The sequence below is a fragment of the Pelobates fuscus genome, chromosome 2, assembly GCF_036172605.1.
Source record: "Pelobates fuscus isolate aPelFus1 chromosome 2, aPelFus1.pri, whole genome shotgun sequence".
In the NCBI taxonomy this organism is placed as follows: Eukaryota; Metazoa; Chordata; class Amphibia; order Anura; family Pelobatidae; genus Pelobates; species Pelobates fuscus.
In genome coordinates this window covers 257,539,498-257,562,132 of record NC_086318.1, presented here as the reverse complement: position 1 = coordinate 257,562,132, position 22,635 = coordinate 257,539,498, and the positions used below count along the sequence as shown (strand labels likewise).

The 22,635-nt window shown below is 40.0% G+C and overlaps 1 protein-coding gene across 1 annotated transcript in view; it reads left to right on the top strand.

The window, feature by feature from the left end:
- The window catches only part of PDE10A (phosphodiesterase 10A), a 384,873-nt gene that overhangs the window by 137,947 nt on the left and 224,291 nt on the right, over positions 1-22,635 (top strand). The window contains exons 4-5 of the mRNA XM_063441228.1: positions 20,863-20,986; positions 21,999-22,048. Coding sequence (XP_063297298.1) covers positions 20,863-20,986; positions 21,999-22,048 — 174 coding nt within the window. The remainder of the gene's footprint in view (positions 1-20,862; positions 20,987-21,998; positions 22,049-22,635) is intronic.

The window sequence follows — 22,635 nt, the reverse complement described above, 5'->3', positions numbered from 1 at the left end:
GTTCCCAGGGACTTGGGCGTTAATGTCGTCTGCCGATTCCTAGCGGGGTGTTGATAGCGTCCCAGCGTGGCTCTCTGTGTTCGGTTAGACATATGATACAGGGACCGCGTGTGAAGTGTCGTGGCAGCCTCCAAGGGACAGGATATGGATTCCTCCATAGCCTGAGATGCAAATGGCATGAGTCCTGGGGGTCATAAGTCTAGCATGTTAATCCAATGTAGCCAGGCGCTGGCAGTGCCAGGGTTGGGGAGCGGTCGCATCTGCTCTGCTTAGGTGGTGACCGCAGCATAGGTGACTGGTGTAGGATTTAGAGGCACAAATGGTGCGCTGCTTGCCGGGTCCCAGCTGGTAGTCGGTGTGGAGGGGTCCTGGAGGCCCGGTTGGAAGAGTGAGTCCCAGGTTAAGCCCAAGGCCAGTAGCAGCTCTGTTGCGTCTTGTGGGTCCTGTATTTGGTGGGTGGTCTCACACCTTTGCACTAGGAGTATGTGAGGGGACTTCCAGCGGTGCGGGATCTTTTGGTGCTGGAGCGTGGCGGTGAGGGGTCGGAGCGATCTGTGCCATGCTAGGGTTCCCCTTGACAAGTCGGTATAAAAGGTGAGTGTTGCATTCTCAAATTTCAAGGGAGTTTTACCTCGGAGGGCGTTGAGGACTGTTGCTTTGTCCCTACCATTCTTAAAGGTCAGGATTGTGTCCCTTGTGCCTGCCACTGGGGCCCCAGTGGGCTTTGGGATCCGGTAAAGGTCTGTGGGTTCGATAGACGTGGATTGACCCGGGGGGAGTATAGCGGCCAAGATGCTTTTGATTTTGTGTGGAAGATCTGCCTCCGGTGGTCCCTGACCTTAATATTGTGTCTCCTTCTTGTGTCCTCTTGGGCATCCAGGCGCCGTTCAAGTAGTGTATATTTGCTGTTTAGCTCCTGCATATCACCCTGCAGTGCTGGTGCGCTGGTGGTTTTGAGAGGAGTCTTCCAGCACTGTAATACGGCCTGTCAGGCCCTGCAGCTCTCCTCTTAGTGCGGTGACATCTGTGAGGATATTTTTTTGCAGGTCTGCTAGTAAGGCTTTCAGCACTCCGGTGGTGACAAGGTCGGCATTGGGGTCAGACCGTGGTTTGCCCGGTTTAGGTTTCACTTTTGGGGCTGGTGTTTGGGGGTATTCCTTGTCCGCTTCCTCTGAGTATTCATCAGAGAAATCCGTGCAGCCCCCGTAGAGCGCCGCCATATTGGCTTCGCTCGGGCCGCATGCTTGCCTCCACATTTCCCCTATTGTGAGCCCAGGGGCTAAATTATCCGGTGACCTTTTCTTATTTTTGCGACCCATGGAGCCTGTGGGATTCCTGCGTAGGGTCTGCTTACAGTGGGGGTAATTTTGTTTCAGATTGGGCTTGATTTCTCAGTTTGTGTTACGGAGCTCCAGGTTTGTGCGACCGTTTGCCTCTGCTGCTCGGCTCCGCCCACTGCCACTTTTGAACAAACTTCAAACCTTTTTATACAGGCACTACTTATTTGGTCTTTTATGTATTTCCTAGACCTTAAGAGTTCACTATTGTGACGTACTCTGACACTAACAATTGCCTTAAGATACAATAGTTAATTAAGTCAAATAATTACTATATCCTGCCAGTAAAACATACCAAGACCAGTCAAATAGAACACCTGATAGAAATACCTTTTTACCCGTCTAATACCAAATGGTATCCTGTAAAGGTATTAAATGATCTCGCCAAGACATTTGCTGCTAAACTCCCCTATTGTCCTTTGCTATTGTTGCATGGAAACTCTCATTACACAAACGTGCATTACACTAGGATTCTGTTAGTCAGATAAGGTCTCAACTCTGCTTTTTTCTCTGGACACTGTTTTCGCATAGGAGCGTCTTCAAGTCATAACACAATTACTTTTCATATATATAATTACACACAGTTCTCACTGTTCTATCAGCTCATGTTACCTGACCCCCAGTGTGTATTTAGGATCTGTGCTGTCCTAGGCATGACGGAACTCGGGCACCCCCTAATTTAAATTTCATCCACCCCTTCCAGACACACTGACAGCTATATACACTTACACATTCACTAACACACACACACACACACACACTCACACACAGACACACTGACAGACAGACACACACATTCACAGACAGACACATACACATTTCCCCATAACACTCACAGATTACTTTATTTTTTATTTAAATCCATCCAGCCTCCCTACCTTTGGTAGAGCCGGGTGGATATTTTTCACCTATGGTCCAGTTGGGCTGCTGGACTGGCTGATGGCCAGGCTGTTGGGCAGACAGGCAGGAAGGCAGGTGGGCGTGCAAGCAGAGTAATGCTGGGAGCCGGAGTGACATCACATTCCCGTCCCCAGCATTACTCTGCGTGCTCAGTAGCCTCTCTGCTTGCTTTGCAAGCCCGACCGCCTGACTGGGACAGAACTGGCCCTGGGAGGGACCAAAGGTGGCCAGCCGGCCAACTTTTGGGCCCACTTAAAACAAGGCTAACAAGGCATTTGTCTGAGCATTTGGGGGTAGCGTTTTTGGCCGCCCCCTGGAAAGTGCCGACCAAGGCAAATGCCTTGTTAGCCTCACGGTAAATACAGTCATCCATAAGTAAAAGGACGGGAGCCTGTAGTTGTGTTAGGGACTATCCAGCCTATATAACCAAGTGAAGTGTGCCCCCTCATCCCATCCCGCTTCTCATATTCCGGCTCCCGGCATCACTCTGCGGCGCGCGAGGTAGCTGAGCAGAGAGCTCAGGGGAAAGTGCTCCCTCGCCAGCGCCGCCCGCTGTAGCAATTTGGGGTTAACATTCCCCCCTCTTGGAGATGCATTACGTTTTTCAATGACTTTAAAGGTGAGATTTGATGCTTCACCATTGTGAAAAGTATGTATAATTCCGGCAATTGGGGTATCACTTGCTGAATTTATGGTATATATTTGTTGTAGGATCCTACGGCAAAACTGTTGCATAGTTTTACCTATATACTGGATCCCACATTTACAATTAGCCAGATAGATAACATTGTTTGAAGAACAATTGATGTAGGTCCGTATTTTGAAGGTTTGATTTGTGATTTAACTTCGGGGTTATATGCTGGCAGGCCTTACAATGGCCGCAGCGGAAGACACCTTTAGTGGGTGTTAGCCATGTATGTTGTTGTGCTGATTGTGAGAGATGGCTGCGCACTAGTATATCATTAATATTTAAACGTCAATTAATGCAAGTTATACATTAAAGTGGCACTATTGAAGGTCCTTTTAAGAAGTCTTCTAGGATAACCTTTCTCCAAAAAGATGGTCTTTAAGATGTTAGTCTCTTTGATGAAGTCTTCATCATTTGTACAATTTCTGCGGGCCCCTTTTTGGGGATCTTTAAATGTCAATTAATAAAAGTTATATTTTAAAGTGCTCGCACCACACTAATCTATTTTGGTAGCACAATTACAGGGTTCAAACCTCTTGACAAAGTAGCTAAGCAAAGTTTCTCACTTGTTCTCAACTAGTGGTGGACGAGATAGATCTCTCTTTCCCACTTATATATGTGGTAAATGGAATTACCAAGATATGCCCAAGTAAGAATAAATGTTCTCTCTTGCTCTTACTGCTGAGATTCAGATACTTATAAATGATGCGGTTGCCAGAAATGACTATACTTCCTCAGAGACCCCACAAGCTGCAACTGTTCACTCTGCTCATTTTGACCTGGTCTTTGACCTGGCCAAAATGACTCATTATATATATGATGTACCCCGCTAAGAGTCCGTATTTAGTTGGGATACTCCCTAAATCGCTCTGTCCCTCTTTTATGTACTAATGTCCCTCTGAGTTTATACCAAAGAACCACAGCAATAATACTTAGTAGTAATGTGTCTTTAACGATGGAGCCACAACAAAACCTGGAATTTGCTCTATATGTTGTTTTACCATAATTCACCTAGACATATTATATATCATTTTGTTCAGGAGAAACATGGCTTTCATTTCATATCACATATATGAAACATAATTGAATGTAAATAAAATCTAAACAAGTATGAGAAATTAAGATTTTTTTTATTTTTCAAGTTCTGCATGACATTTTAACTGTGAATACTGTTAGATTTTACTGCAATAAAATACACATATTTGTATTCAGCAATGTCTCACGAGTACCACAGTACTCCCTCATGTACAGGTTTTATGAGTTTTTAGAAACTTATAGGGGTCAAATAAAGGGGGTTCCCCCTTTTCATTGAAATTTGCCAGATTGGTTTGCTGGGCCTATGTTGCCTTTGAGACTGTATGGTAGCTCAGGAATGAAAATTAACCCCATCTTGGAATACCATTTGTACAAGTAGACAACCCAAGGTATTTAAAATGGAATTATGTCCATTTGTTTTTAGTAGCCACTTAGTCACAAACCCTGCCCAGTCTTTTTTAATGGCTACTTAGTCACAAACCCTGGCCAATGTTAGCTTTTATATTTGTTTTTTTTTGCATTATTCACATATAAACTGCCCTTTCACCGATTAAATCATCAGTATTATACATTTTAGTGCTCTAAAACACTCATATTTGTGTAGAGTAATGTGTCACAAGTACAACAGTAGCCGTCATTTACAGGTTTTATAGTGTTTTGGAAAGTTACAGGGTCAAATATAAGATTTGCCAATATCTGTTTTTGCAAATTGAAATGTTGCCTTTGAGGAGGTATGGCAGCCTAGAAATTAAAATTATCCCCACCATGGCATACCATTTGAAAAAGTAGACAACCCAGAGTATTCAAAATGGGGTATGTCCAGTGTTAGCGTTCATATGTGGGGTATGTGGGGTATGGCCAAAGTTAGCGTTCATATTTGTTTTTTGGAATTTTTACACAAAACCTGCACTTTTACTGATGATATCATCATCGTGATAAGTTTTCCTGTTTATAACACGCATATTTGTGTTCAGCAAAGTCTCCCAAGTACAATAGGACCCCCCATGTCTAGGTTTTATGGTGTTTTGTTCGGTATTTACAGCTGAAAATGAAGGAAAGGGACCTCTGTTAAAAAAAAGGATAAATGAGTCATTTATTACATGTGAGTTTACAGAGGAAGAGGTTCTATTTCAACTGTCAAAAGTAAAGACAAATAAGTCAATGGGACCTGATGGAATACACCCAAAGCTATTAAAAGAGCTTAGTGGTGTACTAGCAAAACCATTAACAGATTTATTTAACCAATCATTGTTAACAGGAGTAGTCCCAGAAGATTGGAAGTTAGCGAATGTTGTGCCCATTCACAAGAAAGGTAATAAGGAGGAGTCGGGCAACTATATGCCAGTAAGCCTTACTTCAGTAGTGGGGAAAGTGATGGAAACCATGTTAAAGGATAGGATTGTTGAACATCTAAAAACACATGGATTTCAAGATCAGAGACAACATGGGTTTACTTCAGGGAGATCATGCCAAACTAATCTTATTGATTTTTTTGATTGGGTAACTAAAATTATAGATCAGGGTGGTGCAGTAGACATTGCTTACCTAGATTTCAGTAAGGCCTTTGACACTGTTGCACATAGAAGGCTTATCAATAAACTGCAATCTTTGAGTTTGGATTCCAATATTGTTGAATGGGTAAGGCAGTGGCTGAGTGACAGGCAACAGAGGGTTGTAGTCAATGGAGTATATTCGAAGCTTGGGCTTGTCACCAGTGGGGTACCTCAGGGATCTGTACTTGGACCCATTCTCTTTAATATTTTTATTACTGATATTGCAGAAGGTCTTGATGGTAAGGTGTGTCTTTTTGCGGATGATACTAAGATATGTAACAGGGTTGATGTTCCAGGAGGGATAAGCCAAATGGCAAATGATTTAGGTAAACTAGAAAAATGGTCAGAGTTGTGGCAACTGACATTTAATGTGGATAAGTGCAAGATAATGCATCTTGGACGTAAAAACCCAAGGGCAGAGTACAGAATATTTGATAGAGTCCTAACCTCAACATCTGAGGAAAGGGATTTAGGGGTGATTATTTCTGAGGACTTAAAGGTAAGCAGACAATGTAATAGAGCAGCAGGAAATGCTAGCAGAATGCTTGGTTGTATAGGGAGAGGTATTAGCAGTAGAAAGAGGGAAGTGCTCATGCCATTGTACAGAACACTGGTGAGACCTCACTTGGAGTACTGTACACAGTACTGGAGACCATATCTTCAGAAGGATATTGATACCTTAGAGAGAGTTCAAAGAAGGGCTACTAAACTGGTTCATGGATTGCAGGATAAAACTTACCAGGAAAGGTTAAAGGATCTTAACATGTATAGCTTGGAGGAAAGACGAGACAGGGGGATATGATAGAAACATTTAAATACATAAAGGGAATCAACACAGTAAAGGAGGAGACTATATTTAAAAGAAGAAAAACTACCACAACCAGAGGACATAGTCTTAAATTAGAGGGACAAAGGTTTAAAAATAATATCAGGAAGTATTACTTTACTGAGAGGGTAGTGGATGCATGGAATAGCCTTCCAGCTGAAGTGGTAGAGGTTAACACAGTAAAGGAGTTTAAGCATGCGTGGGATAGGCATAAGGCTATCCTAACTATAAGATAATGCCAGGGACTAATGAAAGTATTTAGAAAACTGGGCAGACTAGATGGGCCGAATGGTTCTTATCTGCCGTCACATTCTATGTTTCTATGTTTCTAAATATAAGACTTGCAAATTAAATTCTCTGGACTTCCTTCCTGGAAGACATAAATATGCATGTAGAATTTAAATATATATTTTTAATTTAAATATATATATTTGTGTTAAGGGCTCATGATAGTACAGAAGATACAAACACTGATAGGTGTGGGATGGTATTAAAAGAGCAAGTCGGTTGTGGTGTGCCGGAACCGACGATGAGGTAGGCCTGTAAATAAAGAGGGCCCACCAAGAAGAAATGTAAGAAAAAGGAGTTGTTAAAGAGGAGTGGGTGGGAGGGTGATGGAGCGCTGACCTCGAACGGTATGGAGCCAGGTAAGGGGTGAGTAGGGAGAAGGTGAGTCATACGCCCCTCCCACAATTACAGGCCAAAAGGCCTTAATACTTGTGTTAAGGGCTCATGACAGTACAGAAGATACAAACACTGATAGGTGTGGGATGGTATTAAAAGAGCAAGTCGGTTGTGGTGTGCCGGAACCGACGATGAGGTAGGCCTGTAAATAAAGAGGGCAAAAGTAGAAAATAAAATTTATTACGAAACGAGCAATATACATACTTTAACCAGACATGTCTTGAAAGGCATTTCTAACTTCTTGTACCGGGTTAGGTATGTATCTAGAGTATGCAGAAGACTTCCAGCGCCCTAGTGACTTGATAACATGTACTGGAATGTTTGCACTGGACGCTGTGGTGGCTGCTCCTATGCGGAAGGAGTGGCCCGAATAGTTAGTTGATTTTAAGCCTAGTTGTGTAAGTAAAGACCTGACGTGGGTCATGAAGGTGGTGGTAGTGAGTACCGAACCATGTAGACAGAAAAGTGGTTGAGATGGTGATACGTTGATACGCTGGGTATATGTGTCCAGTAATGTGACGGGGCACCACTCATTGTGGGTGGGATAGTATCTAACCTCTACCGGAGGTGCGTGTTGATTGGTTTTGGAGTGATGCAGAGCCAAGATATAGTAATCCATGTGTTTTGTTAAGTGTGAATGAAGCAGAATGTGAGTGGACTGGGTTGTGCTGATGGCGGTAAATTCGCTTGGTCTTAAAAACCCATAAAAAGCCACATATATGGCGGTTTTAATAATAAGGTTTGTGTTGTTGGCAAAGGGTTTTAAATCTAGTAGTTTGGATAGATCTTTGAAAATATTGAAGTCTATGGGTAGCCTTTGCGCAGTACGTGGGGGTTCGGATCTCTGAATACCCCTAAGGATGTTCTTGATCTGGTAGGAGGACATAAAACTTGTGTTGTTTGGTTGTAATGTTAGCATGTGATGTTGTACACCTGTTAGATATAGCTTGATTGTGTTGTATGATAACTTGAGTTTGAGGTGGCAAAAAGAAGCAAAACCCAACAAGGATGTCATAATGAAAGGTTGTGTGATGTTGTGTGATGACAGAAATCTTTTAAATAGAAGGAAAGCCCTGTCATAGGTTTTCCGGGTATTGGAGGACAGCGCTAATTGTGACAATGTCCTGCTATGTTTCATGATAGCGTCTAGTCCATTACTAGCTGGTGGAAAGGTGGAGTGGTCGTGGCTGTGCGTGCGGCTGACGGAAGTATTTGTCGAAAAAGCCTGCAATTTTAAACGAGACAAATGGTCAGCCGCCGTGTTGCATACACCTGGAACATGCACACAAAACAAGAAGAAATTGTGACATGCGGCCAGCCAGGTGAGTTTCCTCAAGAACCTCATAATGGTCAGTGATTTGGATCGACCTTTGTTTATGATGTGGCATGGTGCTTGGTTGTCTGAGTAGCAACGTACTGACGAACCTGCCCATAGATGCCCCCATGTCACGGCAGCTGCCACAATGGGATATATCTCAAATAGAGCTGAGGTAGTGGAAAAACTCTCCAGGTCCTGAACCTCTGGAGGCCAGCTACCCCAAAGCCATTCATTCCCGTAAATTGCTGCAAAACCCGTGGTAGACGCCGCGTCTGACCAGATGGTAGGTGAGGAGTCAGACAATTTAGGGAGGAACATGCTTTTCCCATTCCAGGTGGTTAAAAAGTTTCTCCACATAAGTAGGTCTGCCGTGGCCTGGGTATCCAGGGGTAACCTGTGTGCAACATGTATAGGAGCCGTGAGATGAAAGCCCGGCCTTGAGGTATAATGCGCATGGCAAAATTCAGTGACCCAAGTAGAGATTGCAATTCTTTACGGTTGCAAGTACCGAGGTGTATGTAGAGGTTGATGTTGGTAAGAATGTTCTCTATCTTGGTGCGTGGCAGGCTGGCTTGCATGTTGGCTGAGTCTAGTATGATTCCTAGAAAGGTGATGACTGTATCTGGTCCTTCAGTTTTGGTGGGGGAAACTGGAACGCCCACCTGTTTAAAAAGACTGATGGTTTCTATGAGGCTACTGGGAGGGGAAATATTCTCTTCAATTAGTAAGAAAGCATCCAGGTAGTGTATAACTGTAGGGCATCTGGCTACATTTAACAATAACCAGCATAGTGTTTCGGCGAATACGTCGAAGATGGCCGAACTACTTTTTGAACCAAACGTTAAGCGTGAGAAAAAGTAGTAGTGCCCGGCCCACTTAATGCCATGCAGGTGCCATAGTGTAGGGTGGATAGGCAATAATTTGAAAGTATTTGTTATGTCAGTCTTGCTGAGCCATGCTCCGACCCCTGCCTGCATGATAGCCGTAATGGCGTGATCTATGGTGGAGTATTGAAGTGAAAATTCTTCGGAGGGGATAAGGGAGTTCAGACTCAGTGTGGCAGAGGTGTGAGGTGCGGACAGATCAATGATAAGTCTTTGTTTGTGGGAAGATTTCCCCGTGACAATACCGATGGGATTTGTCCGCCATGTGGTAAAAGGAGGGGACTGAAAGGGTCCTAATAAGAAGCCCTCTGCCACTTCTTTTGCTATAAGTGCACTAACCGCTGTAGGGTTTTGTTGTGCAGATTGTAAATTAGGGCATTCAAGGATTCCTGAAGGCATGTGTATGAGACCAGTATGGAATCCTTGTGATAGACCAGTGATGATGAAGTCTACCAAGTGTCTAGATGGATGTTGTGACAGTAATGCCGTGAGTACAGAAATATTTATCTCAGTTAAGTATTGCTTAGGGTACATTTTATTCGGACACATAGTTTTCGCATGTGCCCTAAAACATTTTGAACATATATGCAATAACCGACATCCACTGTATTTACAAGCACCGACATTGAAATTATTACATATTTGGGATTTCCCCAAAAACTTGATAGGCCGACCCAGTTTATCTTTGGTTGTTTTCTCTGCTGAACCAGCAGAACCAGTGCCCTGTGAGGTAGTAGGTTCGTTCGCAGTGGCTGGACAAAAATTGGCAGTATGGGCCATGGAGGAGCAGTATGCACAGGCCGGTTTTCTCAGACCTGCAAAGTGTCTGCAGAAAATGACCGTATCAATCTTGCTCCAGTTGGACCTTGTCCCGTACTGTGAGAAGGCGCCAGACACTTTGGCAGAAAAGGATCTATGGTAGTCATAGAAAGCCGACCCACCATATTTGTTGCCCAGGTCCACCAGCCTGTGCATATATAAGTCAAACTCCTCACGTTTGTGGGGATATACCGTACACATCACATCACGATAAATGCCAAAAGCTAATGCAAATTCTGGAATAGTTAGCTTCCTATTTAATCGTGCATCCCTAGATTTTACCACCACAGAAATATCGTCATAAGCGTATGTCTTATGTTCCACTATATCCTGGGAGGCAATTAGTAGTGAGGCCAGATTGACATCTTTACCTTCCAGGATATCTTTTTTGAGGTGTTCGGGTATCATGTGGGCAGGGTGAACCTCTTGGTCATCCGAGGTGATGGCTGGAGAGACTGATTGCAACTCAACCACTGCTGGGGTGATTGCCGTGGCCGGTCCAGCCATGGTGAGGGCTGTAGTGACCGATTCAAGTGTCTCCAGCCTAGAATTGACCTTGCTCATCGATGGCATGAGGGATGTGAGCATGCCATGTATGTCTCCTGGGTTAGACTGGCTAGATCCCTCCCCGGCGTCCCTGTTATCGGTTGAGGTGTGCAGTAACTTGTAAAGTTCTGCTTTCCTTGCTGTTGCCGGAAAAGGGATTTGTCGTCTCCTGAGTTCGCTAGTGATGCGAGGGATAGTCCACGACCTGAAAGATGCTGGGCTAGCCATATCCTCCTCCTGTGATGGGGTGTTTGCTCTGGCTGGAGTACTCGGGATGGAGAAATCCTCTACCCCTTCTTGAGTTAGTGTGGAAAAACCCCAGGGGGTGTACTGGCAGGCTAATTATGCCGGATAAGGCGAAACATTAATCTTGTTCTTTGGTGACAGGTGAGGCCCTGCTAGTTGCCAAATGGCTATGAGAGGCTCTATCTATGCGTTGGCGCGAGGGGTTATTGAGGCCACCCGACGTAGCGGCAGGAGTTTGTAGGCCTCTCGGTGACAATAAAAGAAAATAGGGGAAGGGAGTGACAGGTGGCGCCCTCTCCATGATTTGCGAGGCGGCTAACTCACGTGTGGCCCGGGGGGCATTACCTCCGAAACGTTGAGGCGGGGTGTTGGCCTCGCGGACCACTAAACGATAGGCAGAAAGCCCAGAGGGGAGATACCTATTTGGGCCTATAACCCCTAAAATTTGCCAGTACTCTAAGTCATATGTAGAGATGGAACCGTATGTGATATATGGCTTAACGTACCTGGTAGTATGTATGTGTTTGATAAGCGACAGGTATAGAAAAACCTGGAAAACCTAATAAGAACAATCATTATACAAGAAAAATAATTAATAATGCCAGATCATTTACTAATATCATGATAGAACACGACCTTTATGATATTTGGAGGGTTCACCACCCTAACGACAGGGATTATTCGTATTTTTCTCATGTACATAAAACCTATTCTAGAATAGATATTTATCTAACAAATCCGTACAGTTTACATAAGTTTGAGAATTCTAACATTGATAATATATCCTGGTCAGATCATGCACCGATAATAACTAATATTAAACAAAAAAATGACACCAAGGTAACCACACCTTGGAGGATGAATGATGAAATTCTAGACTCAGTATCTGGCCTAAAATATTTGAAAGACCAAGCAGAAGAATTTATAAGATTTAACGATAACAAAGAAGTATCCAATAGTACTCTTTGGTGTACATATAAATGTTTCATGAGGGGAAACTTTATAAAAATTGGAGTAAAATTGAAAAAAGATCAGGGGAAAAATTTAACGGATCTTTATATAGAACTAGCCATATTGGAAAATACTAATAAAAAAGACTTCAATATATTAAAACTAAACAAAATTAAACAAATACAAACTCAAATTAAAACTAGTTTATCAAATAAAGTGAACAATGCAATTATAAGGTTAAAACAGCTGTGGTATCATGGAGAAAATAGAACGAGTAAAGTTTTTTCTGATAAATTAAAATTTAAAAAAAGACAACAAAGGATTACAAAGATCAAATATAATAATAAAGATCATTTATCACCAAATGACATAGGGGAAGTATTTGGTCAATATTATAAGTCATTGTATAATCTACCAAAGATTACCTCAACGCCTGAAGAGATAGATACCTTTATATCTACTTGTAAATTACCAAAAATTAATATAGATCAGACTAAAGATTTAGAATCTCCTATATCTATGACAGAGATTACCCACGCTATAAAATCACTTTGCAAAGGGAAAGCTCCGGGACCAGATGGTCTAACGGATTCCTTTTATAAAACATTCTCTATTCCTATCGCTTCTCTTCTCTTTAAAGTTTATAATGAAGTGAGAGGCCAGAAAAAGTTCCCCAAGGAAATGTTACAAACAATGATTACTCCCATTCTAAAACCAGAGAAAGACCCACATTTTGTATCGAATTATAGACCCATTTCGTTATTAAACATTGATATAAAGATCTTCTCAAGGATATTAGCTGATAGAATAAAAAAAATCGTCCCGACTTTAATCCATCCAGATCAAGCCGGATTTATAATGGGTAGGAAAGGAGCTCATAATGTACGTAGGCTTTTAAATCTAATACAGGTAATAGAGGATAATGGGATTCCATCGCTGTTTGTGGCCGTGGATGCAGAGAAGGCCTTCGACAGGGTCAACTGCTTGTTCCTGTCGAGGGTCCTCAAAGCATTTGGGTTTCAAGATTTCATATATGATTTAATCTGGTCCCTCTATACTAACCCAACGGCGAGGGTTATGGGAAGGGGTATCGCATCTGAATGGTTTGATGTAAATAACGGTACACGCCAGGGATGTCCACTCGCCCCATTGCTATATGCCTTGACTATAGAACCACTTGCCTCAGCCATTAGATTAGACCAAAAAATTCAAGGGATTCATCTGGCCGGTAAACAAGTCAAGGTTCTATTATATGCAGATGATATAATTTTAACAATATCTGAATGCGAGGATTCACTATGTCATTTTATGGAATTAATCGAGAAATATAGATCTATTTCTAACTATAAAATTAATGTAAATAAAACACAGGTGATATATACTAATTTACCAGAAGAACAACTTCTAACTTTAAAATCTAAATTTTTATTTATTTGGTCGAGTGAGAGCATAAAATATTTGGGAGTTAAAATAAGCTTTGACTGGAATCAAATAATTAAAATCAATTACTACCCATTGCTCAAAGATATGAAAGATACGTTACTTAAATGGAATAATTTATACGTATCGTGGATAGGGAAATCTAATGCAGTTAGACACTATTTACTACCCAAACTTGAATATATGATGAGAACCATTCCCATGAAAGTCCCAAAAGACATATTAAAAGAATATCAAAAAATATTTACACAATACCTATGGGGGAAAAAAAAAAATCAAGAATAGCCCTGAAATATATAACTACAAAATTTATCGATGGTGGAATATCATTCCCAGACGTATATCAAGTACATGATGCAATCATGTTCTCTCATATCCTAGAATGGAATAATGACAATGTGGACAACTTGTGGATATATCAAGAACAAATCTAGAGTAATATATCTGATATTAAACTGTTATATTGGATTGACTCTCCAACATTCTCTAAATTAAAAATACAAAATAAGATAATATTGGATATTTTTTCTAACTTACAAACTTTGAAGAAAAAACTACAGATTATAGAACATCTAACTATAAACTCACCAATTGAAATAATACAAATATATATAGAAGAGATTAACATTAAAAAATGGAAGGACAATGGTCTTCTAAAATTAGCCGATATTTTAAAACCAGATCTTCAAATAAAATCGTTTCAACAAATTCTTACTGACACAAAAGATCTTGATAACGAACAATTTACATATATTAGAATTAAACATTTTATACAATCCAATCCAATACATAACATCTCACTTATAGATAACATTCTTAGTATAGAACATAAGAATAACATGGTCTCAAAAATAAATACGGTTCTATATAATAGATACAATAAGGGAAAAATGAAATCTATGTTGAAATGGGAAAATGATATTGGAACTGAGTTTTCATTGGATCAATGGAAGGAATCATTTGATTTGCTTGGAAAAGCGATACATAGTATAAGTTTGTATGAATTACAGATTAAATTGGTCCATAGGTGGTATATGGTTCCAGCGAGAGTTGCAAGATTCCACCCTCCCACAGATCCTCTCTGTTGGAGATGCTTAAGAACGTTTAGACATATATGGTGGGATTGTTATGCTCTTGATCCTTTAAAGCAAGTGACATCCACAAAAATCAATACCATCCTTAAAATAACAATGGACCTCTCTCCACAACTATTCTTGCTACATATGAATATCCCTACTAAAACTAAAATTATAAAATATTTAATAATTCATATTTTAATGGCGGTTAAAATTTGTATCGCCAGATATTGGAAAACTGTAAATATTCCCTCATGGAGAGAGGTGGAATTCCAAATAGGATATCAACGTTTAATGGAGAAACAGGTATATAGAAATCTTAATATGACAAACAAATACATCAAGATATGGGAACCCTAGACAACTGAGATACCCACTAACCAATAACGTAGAACATACTAAAGAAAACTGGTCCTTAAACTTACAAATTTCCATTACATGTTTCCTAATGCCCCTGGTGCACTGTGTGAATGAGTATTTTTCTATGTATGTTTTATATGTTTTATATGTTTAGTCTGATAAGATACGACTAGGGGAATTAGGCATCATTTACTAGTCAATATAGATTATGAGGGGGTAATGGACGAGACACTGATACTCCATGGCCGGTCTTACGTCAAATTAAAATAACACAATAAAATTAATTTCAATGAATTTTTAAATAGAACTTTCTTTATATACAATAACATATGATGCATTGGCATCTACCCTATTGCTAAACTATACAAACTCATGGGACAGAAGCCGTTCTGATGTGAAAAGAAAAAAAAAAAAAGAAAAAAAAGAAAACCTAAAGGGTTAGAAACAAGATATGAAAAGTGTGAGAATTGGATCCTTTGATACCAATTTAGACTAACTAGCTGTAGTGAGTTGATATATATATACATATGTAAGGGAAATTTTAATGAATGGTAGTTACCTAACTGGCCATGTTATGTGGTATGGCCCTGATAACCGGGTGTTGGGTTGTGTATAATATGTCTCTATGGTGACAAGCGTAATGCGTATGCTTGATAATGCTAGTATTTGTAGTCTAATATGGTGCAGGTTTTTTAACAATACAGTCTATCTTAGGCCGTGGATGTAAGCCACAAAAGAGGTATGTATGAGGTAAAATAATAATTGAAAATTTCTTAAAACAGGAAAAAACGTGACGTATGAGTGGTTGAATCAAGACGTGTGATTTAACCCGAAAGTTTGTGAGATTTTAGACCGAGTTCTTGTGTATGTAGTTTGAGTACATAAAGAAAAAGTCAGAATATATGCGTGCCATGTAAGAAACGTGTGTACATGGTGTGATAGAAGCGTAATCTTCTAACGGATTTTTTTAAACATAATTTATAACATAAGTGCTGCGTGAGATATCTATAAATAATGTAAAGTTGTTTCAGCAAAACTCCATATATATGTATAGCATGAAAACATTCCAATATCACTAATAGTGTAATATCTGATAATAGATTGAAACCATAACCTAAATAAAACTTATTTTTAATATTTAATAGGAAGGATATGCTGCAGTCATATGCAAGGTTCTGTAATTTGTATAATAATACCAATAGAACATGAAAACAACTACAGGTACTGATATTGAGAGAGGGACAAAAGAAAAACCAGAATAAGATTGCTGAATACAAGACCTTAAACGTTGGTCAGTACATAGGGTATATTGTGATTATGCCGGAAGCCAGAGGGTTAATGTGCCTGTGACTTGGCCATAAAGCGTGTGACCGTAAAGTAAGGCCGTTAAAATCGCGACGCCGTGGGAAGTGATCCGGGCGACTGACTTACGATTTTGAAGTCCTGTGGACTTAATCTGCGACGAAGACCGGGTTTGTGCGTGGCTGGATGGGCGGAAAAACCTGTAAGGGGTTCCTGGACACAGCTACACCAACGAAATCGCGTTTTTTTTTTCAAAAAGCAAGATGGCGCCGTCCGTGAACCGGAAGTGGATTCAGGATGCAGCGCTGACCTCGAACGGTATGGAGCCAGGTAAGGGGTGTCCCTTAAGTAGGGAGAAGGTGAGTCATACGCCCCTCCCACAATTACAGGCATTATATATAAACATATATACATATATAAGTATTTAAATCCTATATTTATGTAATTATCTATATAATCATATATATTTAAATGTATACTTTTTTTTTTATATATTTATATATTTTTTATATATCCAAGAAGACTTTTGTAGTGCCCGGTGCTGCTTGTGGCATAATTGCAGATACAAGGGCAGAGTGGGAGACAGCCATGGCCAGCTGTGCTACATCCGGACACTGTTCAGTAAATACACTCCTGTGGTGCATATTTAATTTAATTTGAGTGTTCAGTTTGTTTTGGATGGATCTGGGGTATATATTCTCTTGTCTGCACATTTGTTACATGTTACCTGTCCTGATGAAAGCTCCATGTTGGAGCTGAAACGTTGATATTTTATATGGAATAAATAAAAGCTAAATTTTACTACTTCAACCAAGTCCCAGGAGTGTGATTGTTTCTACACCCAAATATAATTTAATTCTAAGTGTAAGTGTATTTTGATTATATGTAGATATATATGTAATTTAATTCTAAGTGTATTTTGATAATATGTATTCTAAAAGTATTTTGATATTAATAAATATATATATATATATATATATATAATATCAAAATAATTTTAGAATGAAATTGCACATACATAACCTTCAAACCCTCTTTGTTAAAATGTTTAGGGGGACTAATCACCTCAGTGAAGCTGTACAGCTATAATAAAGTTATTTAAGCATTTTTAAGAGTCTATGTCATTTTCTTCCTCCTTCCTACTAATAAAAGCTTAATCTTATCAATAATTAATATATTTTAACTATTATGGCCTATTGGGATTACCATGCAACCAATATCTGAAAATGCTTACTATCCCAGAGAAAAAAAATTTCTTCAATTTGAGCCTGTGAAATCATCAAAAGGTTTGCTGCTTGTTCTATATAGGACCATTCAGGCTTGGCAGCGGCTTCAATTAATATTTCTAATGCACAGTTACACTGCCACAACCCTAACACCAAAGCTATCACACACTAGCTGACTCTAGCCTGAAAATAACATGTGTTATAAAATATACATATACACACTTATAATTGTGTCTCCAGGCATCATAATCTTATCATACACGGACTACATAGAAACATAGAATGTGACGGGAGATAAGAACCATTCATCCCATCTAGTCTGCCCAATTTTCTAAATACTTTAATTAGTCCCTGGCCTTATCTTAAGTCTAGGATAGCCTTATCCTATTACCAAATTATTTAGCTCATATATTCTGTACAAATAAACACAACGAAATTCTGGTGAGACAAAACACTATAAAATTCACAATGTAATGCAGACAGATAAATACTGTTATACATCAACTGCATTAATGAAGTTGAGTTTTGGGAAGTCTGCTTTACAGAGTCACATTTACCACAAGATCACCAAGGCCATGGCCTCTGGACATCAAGCAGGGGAGGGGCGGCATTATCGATGAGAGAGATAAAAGATGTACAGGGCAGGGGGGCATTGAGGATACTGGCCTTGGGGCAGCAAGGCGGGGAATCCGGCCCTGCTACCTTAGGCACTGAAATTCCAAGAAATCATGTATCCATATTTCCAGAATTCCCAGCATCACTCTCCACCTCAGTCCCTCTGTGTGTTTCTTTCTCCACCGCAGCCCCTCTGTATTTCTTTCTCCACCTCAGCCCCTCTGTGTGTATCTTTCTCCTCCAGCCCCTTTGTGTCTCTTGCCCCCCCCAGTACCTCTCTGTGTCTTTCTCACCACAAGCTCCTTTGTGTGTGTCTCCCCCGCAAGCCCCTCTATGTGTCTCATTCCCCCCGCCGTGCATCTGTGTGTCTCTCCACCATTCCCCTCTTTCGTTTCTAATATCTCCCGCACTCCCTTCTGTTCCTTTTGCAGCATGTTAGAGTGGACTGTGGCAGAGGATCGTCTGTATCTGGGCTTGGCTGTATCTGGGCTGTCGGGAAGCTGTTCTCAGTGAGCACTTCATGTCAGACCGGGTAGAGGATACATAACATCCTCCTCTGCATTCCACTTGGCCACACTACATGCATGATTGGCAGAATGGTAGGGCTGTGCTGTACACACCCCTCCTGCCAGTCACCCAGCATTGCGGCCCCTGGACTGGTGCACCCTAGGGCCGCAATGAAGAAGAATCCAAGTGTTGAGGAGAATGCAAACTACTGGCATTCATAGTGCCAGAATTTGGTGAAAGAGTTTTAATGATCTGGGCCTACTTATCAGGGCTTGGACTAGACCCTTTAGTTCCATGGAGGGCCATTGTAATTCTACAGGATGAAAATACATTATAGACTATTGCTTCCCACATTGGGGCAATAACTTGGGGAAGGCCCTTTATTTTTCCAGAATGACTTTTTCTCTATGCATAAAATGAGGTTTATGAAGACAAATATGGTGTGGAGTAGTGGTTTCCTACCAGTCCAGGATTTAGGGGTTACCCAATAGTGTCTACGTTATTTTTAGAAAGAAAAAAAAAAACACCTTGGCATAATTGGGTTATCCCTTAATCATGGACTGGTAGGCCTGCCTTGAGGACTGGTTTGAAAACCACTGGTGTGGAGGAACTCAAGTGGCCTGCACATAGCCCTGACTTCAATCCTTTTGGGATGAAATTGAATGCTGGTTTCAAGTCAGATCTTCTTATTTGACATCAGGCCCAGGAGCTAGAGTTTAGGTTGCAAACAAAAAATGTTATTCTTTTTTGTAGCTATGACTGGTTTGTTCATTATTAATCCCAAACCTGTGGCTGAACAACAGGAAACCTACACATATGTTAATTGAGGTGAAAAATTATCTTCACATTTTTTTTTTTTTTTTTTTCTTTTGCATTAATTGTGTGCCTCTAGCGAAACAATTTAAAGAAAAAGCAGAATGAAAAACTAGAAATGGATTTACAGGGATTCACAGGCTACTAGCATGTGTTTAGACAGAGATAAGCACCCCTAATCTCCCCATCCTCCAACCAAAACTGAATCAGTATGAGATGTAACAATCTTTTGGTAGCATGAAAACCAGATTTAGACACCTTGTTAAATCGCCTGCCTAACTTCCTTATCCATGTATGGATTAAAAATGAAAAATTAAATTGCCATCCAAAGTTGACATAACATAAACAAGAATGTAAGCAACATATAGACAGCAAATCAATATATAATTAAACCTGGCTTATTTAAAGGAGCACACTTAAAGCACTCTACTTTGCTGAAGTGCTTTAGGTGTGAAGAGTGTGTCCACTGGGGGGAGGGAGCAGTCGGGTTTAACCCTCATGATAATTACCATGTTGTTCAAGGATATAAAAAAAGAAGAAATGAAAATCAGATTGAATGTAGTTTTTGCAAATTGAAACCTATTGTAAATACTGTTTGGTAATTACATCAAGGAAATGTAGGTTATTATCAACCACATTGTAACTTTATGGAACTGCATAAGGTAGAAAGTAGCACATATATAATCACACTTATCTAAGCATTGCAACACCTACTCAAGGAGTTACATAAGTGTGCATATAATATAACCAATTGATAAATGAGGCCACCAGTAAGAGAGGCAAACCTGCTTCCTTATTACATTTCCTTCAGTAACCCACTGTAGACTACAACAGGCACTTATAATTGTGGCCTTCTTCAGTGACGACCTCTACTGGGACTCCATTTTACTTAATATTGACACTTTAAAGAGACACTGTTGTCACTGTAACCACTAAAGTTCATTGAAGTAGTTATAGTGTTTTGAGTCCCCTGATGTGAGAGTCCCCAGCAGCTCGTCTCCTCTGAGGTAGAATTATCCTGTGCAGCAATGGGTTTCAGTAATTAGCTGAGACTGTCAATTGACTTCTATGAGGCTATTACAGCACCTATTGCTGGTATTAATTGGTGTGGCTAGAAGGAAGAGTGTAATTTCTGCCTTTGTCATACCTCCAGTAGGGGCTTGTGGGTGGTCAGGGACCTTCATTCAGTGCTAAACTGTTTGAAAATTGTTTAACGCTGAATGGGGACTTCAGGCACTATAACCAATTAAATGAGATGAAATGGTTACAGTGGCTACAGTGTCTCATTTAATTTCCTCTCAATATATGGTAATATCTATGAATCAATATCCTTTACACCAATCATCTTCCATTACAGACTCTCCTGTATCTGGTACAGACTCCAACACAGGATTGTCCTATACGGTGTGGGGCTGTTTCAAGGTACTTATGGTGTAGTGAATGTCATACCATTACCATACCATTATGGACCGCATGCTTCTCTGAAATCCATAATTCACATAAACATAATTCAAGGAAATGTGTTTGGGTTAGGGTGTTATATTAGTCAACATATTTTCCTATGTCAATTACTTGTATTACACACAGTAAATTTAGATTACCTTCTTGATCAAATGAAAAATATAGTCAACATTTTGGAGTCGAAGAGAATTGTGTTTTTCTTTTTTGTTTTTCTTTATGTACTTGGAAATTTGTCAGATAATTTAGTTACCTCTTTTTTTCCAATTTGTTTTCAGCAGTACCAGGATACAAATATGCAAGGTGTAGTATATGAACTTAATAGTTACATGGAGCAGCGCCTTGATGCTGGAGGAGACAATAAGATACTTCTTTACGAGTTAAGCGACATCATCAAAACAGGTAAATGTAATTTTCTACCACATTTTTGATGTATGTTAAATAACTAGTATTTGAGTGAGTTTCACTACAACTCTGGCAAATGTATGTCTCCTGGAGGCCTTTATTTGTAATCAGATATTACTTGCAGCAGTGTGTTGTTTTAAAATATGATCTGTCTCCTACTCGAATAATGCCGTACTTGCTATAAAAATGTTTGTGACTAGTAAGTAAGGATATGTTGCCGAGTCTAGGAGTCATCAAGCAACTCAGCTCAAAACATGTATATTGCCAAGGAATAAAAGTCCCAGTCTGTGGCTCTGGAGTCCTAATTCCCTGGCCACATGCATTTAAAAAACAAACAGATAAATACATATTCTGACCTATATGTTTGGAACACTATTCATGAAGGTTCCAGAAGCAAGGTTTAAAGGAACACTCCAAGTACCATTTACAATTAAAAAATAAAAATAAATTAAGTATTCACATGATTTAGTAAATCATTCACACCGTTTAGTAAGTGGTTACCATGATAGAGGTATAGAGTGTTCAACATTTATTATAACATAGAACATGATATGCTTATATCAGGGGACTGAAAGGCCAGACTTGCATAACAAAGCAGCTCTTCGCATGAATGTGCCATCGGGGGCTACTAGTAAACTGCAATAACCAATCAGCCCATTTTTGGTTGGCTGAATTTATATGGTTATAGGCTGATTGTTTCTGCTCAGCAGATGGAAACATGGATGTATGTTCTTCAATATATTATATGTTCTTCAATATAGTTTGACTATGCCTTAAAACTGTTCTGCACGGTTATAAAAATGTGAAGGACAATGTTTAGTCATTATCTATCACAACTTTATTCTTAAATAGCAATCTTTGTGATAGCAACTAACTTAGGCACCCTGCCTAAGGTGACATGTTTTAACATGGCTCTGAATTTTCAATGTATTATAGAGGTAATCTTGCTGCTATTTAAATGGATTGCTAGTTTCAGTTTTGACACTGTATCTTTTATTCCCCTTATTAGCTACAAAGGCTGATGGATTTGCACTTTATTTCCTGGGAGAATGCAATAATGTAAGTGTGTGAATTGTACAGTAGAGCATACAGCTGACATGAACTCTAAGTACCATAACCACTACAACACACAATAGTGATTTTACCTGGAGTAACCCTGGTGCCAACCCACAGCAAACTGTCAAGCTGTTTTTCAACAATTTAACACTTTCCTGGGTTCCCCCAGGTTCCTACATTGCTTCCTGTCTTCATATTGTTGCTAAAGCAGAAGTTCTCATTCCTCTTTAGCTATGTCAACTTTCCACATCATTCACTGGCTAAAAGTATCAGCTGATGCTCTCAGTTGTTGAATGATCTGATAAATTGCACAAAATCGACATAACTAACATGGCATGAAAATTACCACTTTATCCACATGGTAAAGATTTAAAGCAATAAAGGAGTCAGGTGGAATGGCTCTAGGAGACTTTGGACCCACAAGTGCTGCTGTGGGCACCCTTACCATCAAATGTTTTAATTAGAAAATGCATGGCCCTTAATCATAAAATTTCGTAGGCCACATTTACTATTTGCTGAGCTCTATTGGAGACCGTTTTGTGCCTCCGCTCCAAATATACAGATGTATTATTATTCCAAATAAATAATTA